Source organism: Patella vulgata, chromosome 6 (genome assembly GCF_932274485.2).
Source record: "Patella vulgata chromosome 6, xgPatVulg1.2, whole genome shotgun sequence".
Classification (NCBI taxonomy): Eukaryota; Metazoa; Mollusca; class Gastropoda; family Patellidae; genus Patella; species Patella vulgata.
In genome coordinates, this window is record NC_065884.2 from 49,021,783 (window position 1) to 49,036,675 (window position 14,893).

Here is a 14,893-nt window from a genome sequence, read left to right on the forward strand (position 1 = left end):
TCGTCATCAAATGAGAAAGTATATTATAATGATATCAAACATCTGACAAACAGATTACCAGTTATCAACAGTTCATGACACACATGATATATAACTATAAGATAAAGTCCGACAAACGGCGACAGACGACGAACGCTGTCTTCCGTACTATTCTGCCATAGCTGTCCCACAGTGCAACGTCGCACGTGCAGCTTAACATATTACCGTAAAGTTACAGGAGATCCACGTGTTTGAGGGTTGGTGTCATAAATGAGTTAATGTATCTATGTTTTATGTGATTAATGTTTTTACTAATTTTAAGTGTTCATATGTGATTAATGTTTTTCTAGTGTTTATGGAGGTTGACGAGAATGTTACCGAATACAATCAACGAGTTAAACATAGAGAGAACTCTACTTGATTGTCATCTCTTTCTCCGAGCATTCCCTTCCAGTAGTTGGAAAGAACGAACCAGTGATCTTCCGCTTCGCACTATTAAAACTATTTTACATTCCCTCGCTACTTTAAAGGGCAAAAAGGTAATGTATTATTTTTATTATTATTATAATCTTTATTATATTGACCTTATTATATAGTCCACTTATTGTTCTAGCAATAGATAGCTGTTTATGGCAGCAACTCAAATCGACATTTTAAAACCACAGTAAATTAAATACTGTGTTGTGACGTCACTGGCGGTATCAGAACTACAGTTGGAACAGGGAAATACGGGACAAACAGTTAATTTCAACAAAAAATATACAAATTTGGCCGATTTGCTAAAAATGTCACCATTTTTGTGTGTTGTGGTCTACATAATGCATTATTGTGTGGAATTATTTCAGATATTAAATCATACAGGGTTGATATCTAGTGATGAGAACTCAGAAATTGAAAGTTATTTAAATAAAGTTCTTAAAAATGATGTTGCCAGTACTAATGCAAAAAATGAAGTAATGAATACTGAGGAAAAACCACCTAAGGTGAGAAAAAGTTCTAAATATTTAACTCAATCACAAAACATAAACAAAGTTTCCATAATATCAAGTTTTGAAAAATACAATAACGAACTCTGTTCATTTGCTTTAAATGTCAAAGTCTACAGGTTGTTTGTTTTTGCAGTGACAGTAATTTGAAATAAATTGTTTCTTTTAGAGCTCTTCGAAACCAAAGTCTTTCTCAAAGGGTACCCAGGACATGTTGGGTGAAATCTTTAAAAAAATTGGTTCTAAAGAAAACACGAAAGAGGTAAAGAATTACACAAATATGTAAAAACAATTTATTAGATATATAGAAATTTCTAAAAGATAGAAAAATTATTAGTTTTGATTGTTTATTTTTAGAATGCATCAATGTATTTTCAGTTTTTAACAAAACAAATGGAATTCTTCAAAAACCTAATTATTAATTAGTTTTATATATCATTTCAGGGTTTGAATGATTTATATGATTTCAAGAAGAAAAATCCTGATTCTGATCTAACACCATTCTTAAAGAAAACATCACAGTTTTTCCAGGATTATGTAGAAAGAGGTTTGAAGAATATAGAACAAGAAAGAGACGGAAGGAAAACAGCTTCTAGTTAGTGTTATTCATTTTGATATTATCCATATAAAAACCAGTGGTTGCCAGGCAAGATACACCCATATTTTGCAAGAGATGGATAGAGAACAAGCTAAAAAAAAACAAAACATGATAATCCAAGAAGTTATGGTCAGAAATGCGCAAATATCGAAAAGGACTGAGATCTTTGGGATGTAAAGACATATTTTGAGTTTCATCAAAATCAGACAAAAATTGTGACCTCTAGAGGGTACACCTATTACATACTCGATTGGTCGATAAAAATAGCAGAAATATCAAGGGCAGATAATTTGACTAAGTGTCTTTCCCCGTGGCGAAATGATACCACTGGTGAGACAAAGAATGAACTACATAGTGCACATTAAGGAACCCTTGACACTTGGAATTTGATGAAGTTTAAATTTTCAGCCTAATAGTAATATTGCACACATGACTATAATGAAAATAACTATATGTTAATCTCAAAATAAGGTAATGTATTGTGTTGACCCGATGTTAAACTCCATTTCATTCATGTAAATTTTTATAGGTGAAGTATCTGCTGTTAGTACACCTACTACTACCACTACCACATCATCATCAGTTGTTAGCGGTCAGAGTGATTGTGCTAATTTCTATCTAGAGAGATTAAAAACATTGCGATCACAGTGTGGACTTGATTCAACACAACAGGTATACTATATTAAACTAAATAACAGCACTTGAAATAATCAAAATGTAACAAAACCGAGGTCCCGTGTATACATTGGAATGCACGTAAAAGATCCCTTGACAGTTGGTATTCGATATAAGAGTAGGCCATAGTGCCGTTGTCCGGGCAAAATTTACCTCATAGCACACTGTATGGCGTATGCCCGTCTTCATTAGCCCAGTTCGGAGCAGAACTGTAGGGCGTTTAACCCCATTTCATTTCATTTCATTTTGATAACTTCAAATGAATTTGCATGCAAGATCTTATTTACTTTGAATATATAATCATATACAAACCAGTAACAGGGTTAAACATATAGCTATTAGTCTTCATGAAAAAATTACAGTGGTACAGCAAGATGATAATTAGATTTTTATTTTATCTCTTATACCAAAGCACTGGGATTGACTATCTATTATTATTTCTTTCTTCATTGAATCTATATTTTTCAATCAAAATATTTGAAGACACAAATTGTGATTATAGATTTATACTGACCTCTGTTCGAAATATTTCAGAATGAGAAACCTCAACCTTTAAGACCGTTGAAACTTAGTGAAAGTGAAAAGAACAGTAGTACATATAGTAGTTCGGAGTCATTGGCTGTGGTAAGTTTTGCTCCCTAGATTAATGCTATGTAAATTTTTATTGAAATTAAGGAAATATGCCAGCATGTTTTGTACATGGTTAATACTCTATATGTCTGCAGAAAAGTAAGATGTTAAACCCCACTTCATTCATACTCTACAGGTCAGAGTCTTGGCCAGAATTGTTCAGTTAAAAAAAAAAAAGAACCAGTCAGGCATTGTTGGATGTATATTAAAGTAATGAGATTTATTTTATATTTAATAGTCCGAGATCAATTATAAACCAGAGGAAGAAGAAGAAAATGAGAAACCTGCTGTACCTGATGTAGATGTATCAGGATTAAAGATGAGATTAGAGAGGATTAAACAACTATCTAAATAGATGTTAATTATACATATACATAAATCATGTTTTATATCATTAATTTATTACAATTCATATTACAATATTTTATACCTACTATATCATGTGTGACAGACTCGAAATAAAAAGATTGGAATAAAGAAGAAAAACTAATTAAATGGAATCTTAAAATTTAAAATCACTATGTTATTAATTTGGCAAAAATTGATCAACTTGAAATAATTTGGAATCCAACAAAGAAAAAAATATCTGTTTTCCTTAATTTGTAAAATATGTATACATGTATGTAAAATACAAAGTCTTTAATTGAGAGTTGATCACATAATGATGTGTATGTTATTAAACATATGTATATAAATATTAAATAGACTATGGTAAGTAGAAGTTAGGTAGTCCCCTGTAATATTCATAAGTTATTAGCTTAAAGTGGAGAGTTTTTGTTAATCATTTATAAGGAATCATTTTTAAAAAATGCTCTTAAAGTAATGAAAAGACTGTTTGTTGCCAGCTTTCATAAAAAAACATGTTTTTCTCTCATTCGATATAGGCAACAAATATCCAAATTTTCATCTTGAAGTTTATTAATCTTCGATTATTACTGTGGAATATCAAAGCCTTGTTCAAAAAGACAGATTATTGCTTGTAAAATGGATGTAGTTTTGTACAAAATATAGGTCTTGAAGTGCTTGTATATAAATCATTGTTAATTAAACTTGTTGAATTATATAATTAAGCTCAATTAAAGTTTATTAATTATTTTTTTTTTAGGAAATTAGAAATGGTTCTAACTCTTCCCTCTTTATGCTATCCGTAGCCTAAATAAACTGCGATATAAATGAATTGTATAAACACATATTATTAATAGTGGACTTTGTCTCATATTTAATAAAGTCATTATATAAACTTATACTATTCATCTATCTCTTTAACAGAAATATGAATATACAGAATTTTGGCCACTTGTATAATGTATGGTAAACTATCTTACAAAAGTTTTGACTTCAGATTTATTTGTTAGACCAAACAAAATATTCAAAACAAAGCTGAAAGATGTTAACCAAAATCTACGAAATTATTTAAGATTTATACTTGATTTTATATTTGATGTCAGGAATGTTACATTTCTTGTAGTAAGTACATATCAATTATCATTTTGTGTGTTTGAATATTTTCCACTAGACGCTGTTAAAGTAACTTTAATAGATATTTTTTCAGTTTTCCTGTAAATTGTTTGGCTTAAAGTTGCTATTATCGTGTTTTACAAAATTGTTAATATTTTTGATTAATTGTTGTTGATTTTAAAACTGATTGCTCATGAAAATCCTTAATCTGAAATATTTCATTTGTTTCTCCTGTTTTCTTGTCTTGTTTCTCCCATTTTCTTCAATCTATCTCTGAATTCCATAATTAATGAACAACTAGCATTTAGGTCAAATGTTTCCAAAGTCCTGATAAACAGTGCTTATTGTTACATTTAACATTAAATTTAGTGCAATATAAGTTTTGGCTCAGGAAAAAGCATTTCAAATCTATACTTCTTATCCTTAAAGATCTTTTCTGAAACATATTCATTTTCTTCATTCTGTCCACTAATTTGTAAGTAAATAAATATATCAATGCTGTCATCAAGATCAGATGCTCTTGTGAAAATTGACAAGTTATTAAAATAAGACACTTTTATTTATATTTACACTGGTATTACATTATTTCATAGTCTTGTTTATATACCTACATTTAGAAATGCTAATGTCCTTTCAGTGCGGTTGCTTATATAACTAGGTAACTTTGAAAAATGTTATGGGCACTCTGGCTGCTTGGAATTTACAGTGTTCATAAAAAAAATTAATAAACTATGAATGTATTGATGAACTTCCTCCTGACAGCATCCAAATTATTGGCTGTGAAAACATCCACAGTTGTTGAATGCATTTTGGAAATTAATTGAATCAATATTCTATATTAGAATCAGATAATGGTAATTGGCATAATGTTTTTCTTCTCTATTGTATTTAAAGTTGAGACGGTATGCTTACAGAAAAATGTAAGCTAAGAATATGTCTGTCTTTGGTTGAAAGATGCCATGTATATATACTGTATTTACTGTTAATAAATAAAAATGTTGCTTTTGGTGCTAATTATTGTTTGCATTTCTTCATTAAAATGAACAAGAAAATTTCCCTGTCCGTCTTTATGAAATGTAGTTAAGACTTGTGCTTTAAAAATTGGCAATATTTTTTATTTCAAGATGTATTTATATTTTTTTCCCACATCAAAAATTCTCCAATAGTAACTTTTTCTGTGGATACACAATTTGTGAAAACTTTTTATTATTTAGCAATAAATATCTGATTAAATAAACAGCACCCCAAATTACAGGGTGTCCATAGATACAAGTGGAATTTAATACGGAGATGTCAAAATGTGAAGGAATAGCTGTAGCTCATTTATCTTGTCGGAAAGTTTCAGCTGAAAATAGTGAGCATTTGTATTTCTCACAATAAAATGCTTATGGTCAAACTTAGTCAAGGGTAAGGACTAAAAGCTAAGACCCATTGCAGATTTCGTCATAGGTCTCGAGATGTAAATAGGGTTAGGGCATGTGATTGTTGATGAAATTGTGGGTTAGGGTCATCACCCTCATTTGTTTATCTCTGCTTAGCCTAAGCAGCAATTAATTATCGAACTCAATAAACACCTACACCACGTTTGAATATTCTATCTTCTGAGGTAAACAAACAATGCCATAATAGAAGGTAAAAATCCCAAATACTTAATACATGTATGAATATGATTGCTTTGATTGGATATCACAATACGGGCCAGTTTTTCAAAGCTCAAATTAGTGTAAACTGTTAAGTAATGAAACAGAGACCCGTGAATGACTCTTGCGTGTGAGCATGACCTGACGAACATGATTGATCTTGATAAAATCGCTAATCGGTGGTCAGCTTGACTAACCAAGGATGCTTAATGAAAATATGAGGACATAGTCATATCTTTGCTAATTTATGCATATTCACCACAACAATATATGGAAGATAAATGATGTAATTATCACTTTCAGAATATGTCACAGATTCACAGTACTTTTTACGTTCTTATAAAATTCTAAATAAATAACATGAATTTCCATGTGTAGTACTCAATTTTACTCATGTTATAAGTGTTTTCTGACCATCAGAATTCAGCAAAATCTTCTTTCACAGTCAAGGACTCGAGATTCCAAAATGTTCCCGAACGTCCCCAGGAAGCTCTCATCTGCGGTGCTCCGCGCTCGTGTGGCTGGGTCACTCGTATTAGGGGCCTGTTGATCAGTCTCATTTTTATACGCCCACATGAAAATGTGGTTGTATATTGCCGTCGCCCCCGTCCGTCCGTTCTTGTGAACACTCTAGAGACTACATTTATCATCTGATTGTTTTGAAATTGATATATGTTGTTTGCATTAGTGAGATGAAGAAGCCTATTTAATTTCAATAACTTCCGTTAATTTCTTCTGGAGTTATGGCCCTTTTTTTCACTTTGTTGCACCTTGTGAACGCTCTTACGACAAAAGTTATCAACCATCTGTATGAAATTTATATGCATCATTTAAATTAGTAAAACAAAGAATCCTATTGAATTTCAGCAATTTCCGTTAATTACATCTAGAGTTATGGCCCTTGTTTCACTTTGTTGAATCTTCTGAACGCTCTAATGACAACAGTTATCATCTTTTCATTTTGAAATTGATATGCATCATTTAAATTAGTGAAAAGAAGAAGCCTATTGAATTTCATCAATTTCCGTTAATTATGCCATGAGTTATGGCCCTTGTTTCACTTTGTTGTACCTTGTAAATGCTTTAAGACAAAAGTATGAAATTTATATGTATCATTTAAATTAGTAAAACGAACAAGCCTATTGAGTTTCAGCAAATTTCCGTTAATTACATCTAGAGTTATGGCCCTTGTTTAACTTTGTTGAATCTTGTGAACGATTGAACGACAAAAGTTATCACCTAATCTGTATGAAATTCATATGCATCATTTAAATTCGTGAAATGAAGAAGCCTATTGAATGTCATCAATTTCTGTCAATTACGTGTAGATTTATGGCCCTTGATTTACTTTGCTGAAATTTGTGAAGGTTCGAACACCAAAGTTATCATCCGATCGGTATGAAATTTATATGCCTGTCGAATTTGAACAATTTCTGTAGATTACTTCCAGAGTTAAGGCCCTTGTTTTAGTTTTTAGAACCTTGTGAACCCTCAAACGACGAAAATTTTAATGTCATCTGTATGAAATTGTCTATTGAATTACCCTAATAACCTACAAAAGAATAAATATGTGACAACCCTTGTCGATTTAGCTGCTGTGGGTGTATGTTTTGTTGCCTGGCAACCTATCTTTGCTAAACGTGCCCCCCCCTCAAACAAAATCATACATCCCTGCTCACCACACCAGTTTCTACATCAACCTTTAAATTCTATTCTAATCTGCTATTTAATTTTGCAATGGGATACCTAATCAGTTATGTTATCAATGTGCAGCCTTGAGTGTTGTACACAGTTACGTTATCAATGTGCAGCCTTCATTATTGTACACTGAAAGATAGGTTATCTTGATAATTGCACACTGAAAGATAGGTTGCCAGGCAACAAAACATGCCCACAGCAGATAAGTCATCCAGGGCGACCTTCGGTTGCACAGATTTTCGTACTATAGTCGAACCATCTGCATGCCAATGACATTTAGTTCAACCAGTGGTCGTGACCAGCCGTACCATGCGAATGCGATAAAGCACGGTCGGGATAGTTCAAAGATGGCTGACAAAACTGACACTTGAGAAGATTTCCTGAAAAATATAATAAAATTGCCGATTGCCGTTGCGTTATTTACACCTTGGTAGGTATTATAGGGCCCATGTTAACGCCTGAAAATTAGTGAATGGGCGCTCTTGCGAAAAACTTGATTTCTCCATCAGATGTTAGCGGACCATAAGAACTAAAGTATCGCTGGATAGCCCCATTAATGGACTATCATTGTAGTATATAGATGTTAAATATGATTTTTTCGTCTTTTTTGATGAATTTGACAGATTAGGATCTTATTCGAATATATATAGGGACACGACAAAAAAATGTACGTGTGAAATGATTTGGTTGGGTGACATAATTCCAATGAAAAATATTCTGATATTGACTAATCCTATTTGTAACCTATTTTAAGCATGCTTTCACATCGCAGTATGGAAAATTAACCAGTTTTTAAAAATACATGAGTAAATAGGAGGAAATATAGCAGGCGGAACAACTGACATGGTCGCCACCATATTGAATAGTCAATGGCTAGGGCCATTTGCGTTTGGGTGCTGGTTCAGACTGTAGTCGCGACCATAGTCTACATCCGAAGGTCGCCCAGGCTTTCATTTCTTTCGCCAGTAATGAAAACATTTACAACACATGAAAATCTGATTACAAGTAATAACCCACAAGATTTTTCAAAGTGATCAAGGGCCTGAACTCTGGCAGTAATTATCGAAAATCTCATGACCTTCAACACTGTGTATAAATTTAAAGTCAATCGGATATTAACTTTGGCATCTGGAGTGTCCACAACATATTTCAGTGATCAAGGGTCATAACTCTGGCAGTAATTATCAGAAATCGTTGAAAATCACTAGTCTCCTTCGTCTCATGACCTTAAACACTATGTATAAATTTAAAGTTAATCAGATATTAACTTTAGCCTCTAGAGCGTCCACAAGCAATTGTGGACCTTGAACCAACGGAGGCGACAATAATATACAACCACATTTTCAATGTTTGTAAATGCCCTCAATACCCCCCAAAAGAATAAATATACGAAAACACTTGTTGACCGCTTGAAAAATTTAGCTGCTGTGGGCGTATGACAACCTATCTTGGATTACTGAAAAGGCAGTACAATTTTGACAGCGGGTGGCCCAAAAACCATTAGAAAATGACAAACAACCATCAGTTAATATGATAAATGTTTATTCAGAAACTCTGTGGTCCCATGTTCTATTTGCTTAAAAAATAAATCTGGAATTACTGAATATATTAATTTGTATAAGTGATAGCAGCAAAACAAAATAAACTGGTTTACATAAAAATGAAATGGAATAGACTATAGAGCTGTCAATATAAGATAACAGCTAAACTATAAGATACATATCTGATTAAATAACATCAAAAATAAAAAAGGAACTAACAAATTAAGACATATAATAGTAAGAATTTGTTCATCTGACGTCTTAAAATGTTGATCATCACCTCCATAAAAAAAAGCAACAAATTTAGTCTTAATGAAACCATATCTTCTACCGACATCATATTATCATACATATACATACAATGGTCCTGTTTCAGAAACAATCTACCGAATATATATTTACATATTAATTAAGTTTACAGAATATAGAAATGGATTTTTGATATGTAGGTTAATAATAAAGCAATTTCGTCAAGCTTTGGAGAAAAAAATCTGTCTCTATCTCAGATTTATTAAAGTTGTACATTAGCTATATTAGACCTAGTATTTTGCATGCCAGTTCTGTTAGATTAAAAAAATAAAAACTTAACATCATAAGCTAGATTATTTAAAATTAAATATCTTTACAACAAAATAATAAAACAAATCCCCAAAGCTGTTAATTATGCATACTGTTTTATATTAGAACTAAAAGACACAGAATATAATAGTTCAATAACAGAATACTTTTGTTTATAGTAATAAGTAAAATATTTGATCAATTGTCAAGTGTGACCACGACATTTACTAAAATACTAAAATACCTGGATTCATAAGGGTAAGGCAACTTTCATAATGTTAAGGGAAATTATATACAGTCAATAACAAATGTATTCAACTACCACATATCAACTTAGCAACAACTGTTATTACTTTATTATTATTCATTCTAATAGTCCTTATACTGTCACTTACAATATTGGTTCAATATTTTTAGTTATTACCATTCCATTTAAAAATTCAATTAACAAAAATAACTGATATCTAAAAAATTAAATCATAACAAGGTTGTTTTTTCTGATGGTGAATTATAAAGTATAATTTTATTTTAAGCAGTATTTCTATTATTTGATATACTGTTTAGCAGTAATCACAAAACTATATATTAAAAACTTACTTAGATATATGTTTTGTGTATATATATCAAATACAATATATAATTACATACTAAATATAATATGGAATATATATCATAATACTGCTACATACTAGATATATATTGGTTAATCTAGGTAAAACTTAATTATTCTGGTCGATACAATACACTCAATAACTAAAAACAAAACGATAGCATAATTCTTAACACTGAATACGTCAATTCCGAGCTTCTAATTTAATCTCTTTATTAGACGTTGCAGTGTTCCAGAATGTGACTCATTGTTCAAAGGTATTAAAATCTAGAGAGAAATTTAATGAGGTGAAATTGATTTGTATGATGATAATTTTTGTGTTAAAATAAGACTCTTTCTATTTATATATTTACAAACATTGCCTCAAATTATCAATTGCAGAATTTTTTGTAGTTTATAAAGTAGATCTGTAGTTTTGTAATTGTTTTTGTTTTTTTAACCCTCCATTCCACTGGTCATTCCCCGTCCTTTGAAATCTGGGTCCTGAGACATGAGACAAGCGAAAATAGTCATGATCATTTTGGGTTTAACTTCCACAATATCTTCGGGTAAGGCGTATACTCTTGCTCCTATTTTTCGGGCCATCGACACAGCGTATTTAGCATTAGCCATACGGATCTGAAATAATAAAAACAACATAAGTCTTTGAGTTTTTATTGAAATTCATGAGAAGCAAATAAGTGAATAACATATTTGTATTAAAAGGATATGATGACTAAATTATTATTGCGAAAACATTGATAAATATGCCCTACACCTACATACAATATTCTGCTACTAATTAAAAAAAAAAAGCCCAAAATCGACCTACCTCTGGTGTTAAACCTGTTTTCTTAACAACATCCCAGTTGACAGTTTTAGGTCTTAAAGAATCTATTAATGTTAACACCGTAATACCATCACCTAAGCTTGGATCTTTAAAACTTGAAAACTTTGCTCTACCTGCCATCTTAAATATACAAAATACAATATTAACATATTAAATGATGACAAACTTCTTCCATCAGGTGATGAGCATGGTGTATGTTATTTCCTTTGTTGCTGGTGGTACCCTTCTTTACCCTACTGTTGACAATGCAGTTATATCAACCAATCACATCCTAGTTTTCTTCAATGGTTTAATTTAAATTGGAAATTTTCAAATTACATTAGCTCAAGCCAAATAAATTTCTCTTTAAAATTTGAAAGCCCCAAAAGAGTGCTACAGAACTGACAATTTCATCTGAATTTGAATCAACCTCAACTAACAACATCATGGGGGAAAGCTACACCCCTTCACTGGTATATTATTTTTCACTGAGCAATGATGAGGACACTCAACTATAGATATTAATCAATACTTATAATAGTCATTTTTCCTTACCTTTTTATTGGCCCAGTCAATGATTTCTTGATCAGCAATAATAGAATTTCCATTGGTATTACCATCCTTCAGTTTACTTAATATAGACAGTGTATATGCTTTCATTAGTTGCCATACGTATGCTGAAAAATAAAGTGATGTCATTATGTATCAGTCAAAAATTAAAAATATTACGGTAGTATAAAGAGGTTTGCATTACATAGAAAAGTAAAATAAAATAAAGTTTTCTAACGGGTCAAAGGACTTTACCGAACATAAATTCATCAAAATAATATTCAAAACTTACCAAGTGTTAATGTTGGATTTCCTTCAAGCATATCCTGTCCACCAATACCAATAAGTGAAAATTTCTGTTTAATACCTAACTCTACAGCATAATTACAGTTCTCTATAAAACATAAATAACATAATTAAATACAATCACATTACAAATTGAATGTGTTTTAGTGTTCAGGTATGGTTATAGACAAATTATGATATTGGTTCAAGTGTGAGCTATTAATAATAGTTTTTTGCATGAGAAATTTGTCCTAAAGGTCTACTCAACTTGGTCAATGCTTTTTTTTAAAAAAAAAAGCCTAATGCTCCACCAATTCAAGTATGACCGACTAAAATTTGGCATGCTTGTTCCTTAGACAATTGTGCATCAATTGACAGACTTCAGTTTTTATATGCTCGATTCATGGTTCATATAGAAATATCAAGACTCCTTCATAATATTCTAGTTAATTGAGGTGAACATTACATTGCTAACAACATATATTATTCTCATTAATTGGGTACCGATTTTGCAGCATCTGGGAGAGATCAGAGTGTGAGAGAGAGTATTGTTATAAAGATTGTAAATCAACCCTCCCTGCCTAACAATAGCTGTAATTTTAAGTATTTACCTAGCTTTTCAAAGTTGACTTTCATTTTGGAGAATTTCTGGACAACTTTATTCCAGTTTACTACTCCTGGTTGTATAATATCCAATATTTTAAATATAACTAAACAATCTCTAATGTCTGTATATAAATGATGTACATGAGGATTAACACCCATACTATTCATCCAGTTTCTATAGGCTGTAATATACATAAAAATAAATATACATTAAATTTTATATCTTACTAGATGATAGAATCTCCAGAATCTGTTTTTATAAAGAGTGATAACTTTTTAAGTTAAGTATGCTTGGCTTGTTTTTTTGAATATTAACATGTTCACTAATAGAACATAATTTTTAACAAATTTGCAAGATACAGATTGTCAGAATAAGATTCAGGGATTCTAAAAAGTATTTGGACCTGTATATCAATTTATAATAGCCAACCACATCCAATCTTTGCATGGATATAAAACATAGTATATCACGTTCGTCTACAAACTCATTCAATTTTCATCACCAGATGTATTTATAATGTGCTCAATCACTAAATGCAATTCAAGGAATTTATTGAATCTTAAAAGCTCCACATTTCTAAAATGCATTTTGAAAACTCTATATTTTAAATTTGATGGCCACTAAAGTGACATTTGTTACAGTATTATTTAAGGATATTGCAATTCCAGGAGTTTCAATTAATATTCTGACTTGCATAGGTTTATAACCATCTTAAGAATTTAAGCAAATATCCTGTACTGTCCCCACAGCATGGTATCAAGGAAATATAACTGTTGTTAATGTTAGTCTACAGAGGCTGAGATTAGAATAAAACTTACTCTTTTCTTCTCTTGTTTCTTCGATGGCTTCAAAATCTTCTAAATTGTCCACTTTATCCAAAGCTGGGTAGTTATTGAACAAGTTGGCCACAAAAGCCAGATTTAATTTGGCATTACCATCTGTCACGTCTTTAGCTCCGACAAAACTTCGACAACCGATTTTATCAGCTTCACATAACATAGCTTCAGCTCTTTCTCGTCCAGCTGGTGTCTATAATATAAAATGATATAAATTAAGACTAAAACAATGTTTTTTTGTTTGTAACATGCAGAACCTGTGTTTGGTGTATATCGCGATTTTCCACCTTGGTCCACCCTTGTTAGTTATGCAAATGGAGGGCCTGGAAAAGGTCAGTTCCTAGTCATTTGGATGGGACAGACAAACAAAGTCATGTGTACACTTTGGCATGCACGTAAAAGAAAAACAAACCCAAGAACTTCATCAGGATAGATATCGCAGAAAAGTAGGATTTTAAACTTTTATTTCAAATAAAATTCTATGAGGAAATTGTGAGACAAATCTTGTTTTTGTGATGTTAACAATATATTTTACTTTTAGAAAGTTCCAAGTAGGAGATAATAAAACCCCCACACTCGATAAGAATAGAAGGGCGGAAGATTCCCTAAGACAGTGCAGGCAAGTTCAGAACTCAGTGATGCATCTGGGGAGGAGCAGGAACCAATCCGTGTAAATAAATCCAAAAGTAGTATCCCCGGCAACGAACGAGACAACACCGTGTAGTAGGTTCAAAAATCGCCCTTCATGAGCTGGCGGTTTTTACAATAATGGTAAAAAATAATCCGGATGAGTTAATATACAAATATTGGCTCATGCGCCTTAATAAAAAATGAAATTATTTTACTTCTAAGGAGGATAAAATATGGAAGAAACATCATAATACTTACATTTAAGGGACCTAATGTAACGTTAGCATCTCGAGGAGCTATTTGGTTTAATAAGTGGGTATAAGCTTCGGAATCCTGTAAATATAAATTTATTGAAATATAACAAATAACGTCTGACAAAAGAAACAGAATTTGTAATCTTAAGGATCTAATTAAATGACACAAAAGAAAAGACTGAGATAGATAATTAATCTTCTACGTTTATTACCACAAACATTTAACAAGAAATGTGAACATGAAACCTATATTCCTCCAAAATCATCAGGAACATGAAACCTATATTCCCCTACCTACCAATCATCAGGAACATGAAACCTATATTCCTCCTAACCCCACATAAGCATGAAAGCTATATTCCCTAACAATCATCTATTTCTCCACAACCTATATCCTCATGTACATGAAACCCATATTTCCCCACAAATACTATGTACATGAAACTTATATTCCCCCACAAGAACCATGTACATAAAACCTATATTCCCCACAAGCATCATGTACAAAACCTATATTCCCCACAAGCATCATGTACATGCATATAACTTCT

The 14,893-nt window shown here is 31.6% G+C and overlaps 2 protein-coding genes across 2 annotated transcripts in view; one reads left to right on the forward strand and one right to left on the reverse strand.

Moving 5' to 3' along the window:
* The window catches only part of LOC126824360 (cytoskeleton-associated protein 5-A), a 49,602-nt gene extending 44,262 nt beyond the window's left edge, over positions 1 to 5,340 (forward strand). The window contains exons 40-46 of the mRNA XM_056101804.1: positions 330 to 518; positions 825 to 962; positions 1,135 to 1,227; positions 1,410 to 1,560; positions 2,093 to 2,235; positions 2,773 to 2,862; positions 3,107 to 5,340. Of these exons, the coding sequence (XP_055957779.1) occupies positions 330 to 518; positions 825 to 962; positions 1,135 to 1,227; positions 1,410 to 1,560; positions 2,093 to 2,235; positions 2,773 to 2,862; positions 3,107 to 3,223 (921 nt within the window). The 3' untranslated portion in view covers positions 3,224 to 5,340. The remainder of the gene's footprint in view (positions 1 to 329; positions 519 to 824; positions 963 to 1,134; positions 1,228 to 1,409; positions 1,561 to 2,092; positions 2,236 to 2,772; positions 2,863 to 3,106) is intronic.
* A 3,849-nt stretch (positions 5,341 to 9,189) lies between these two features.
* The window catches only part of LOC126824801 (plastin-1), a 28,053-nt gene continuing 22,349 nt past the window's right edge, over positions 9,190 to 14,893 (reverse strand). Inside the window, exons 7-13 of the mRNA XM_050554186.2 lie at positions 14,347 to 14,421; positions 13,441 to 13,651; positions 12,627 to 12,803; positions 12,023 to 12,124; positions 11,737 to 11,858; positions 11,185 to 11,322; positions 9,190 to 10,991 (exon numbers count right to left, since the gene is read on the reverse strand). Coding sequence (XP_050410143.1) covers positions 10,809 to 10,991; positions 11,185 to 11,322; positions 11,737 to 11,858; positions 12,023 to 12,124; positions 12,627 to 12,803; positions 13,441 to 13,651; positions 14,347 to 14,421 — 1,008 coding nt within the window. The 3' untranslated portion in view covers positions 9,190 to 10,808. The remainder of the gene's footprint in view (positions 10,992 to 11,184; positions 11,323 to 11,736; positions 11,859 to 12,022; positions 12,125 to 12,626; positions 12,804 to 13,440; positions 13,652 to 14,346; positions 14,422 to 14,893) is intronic.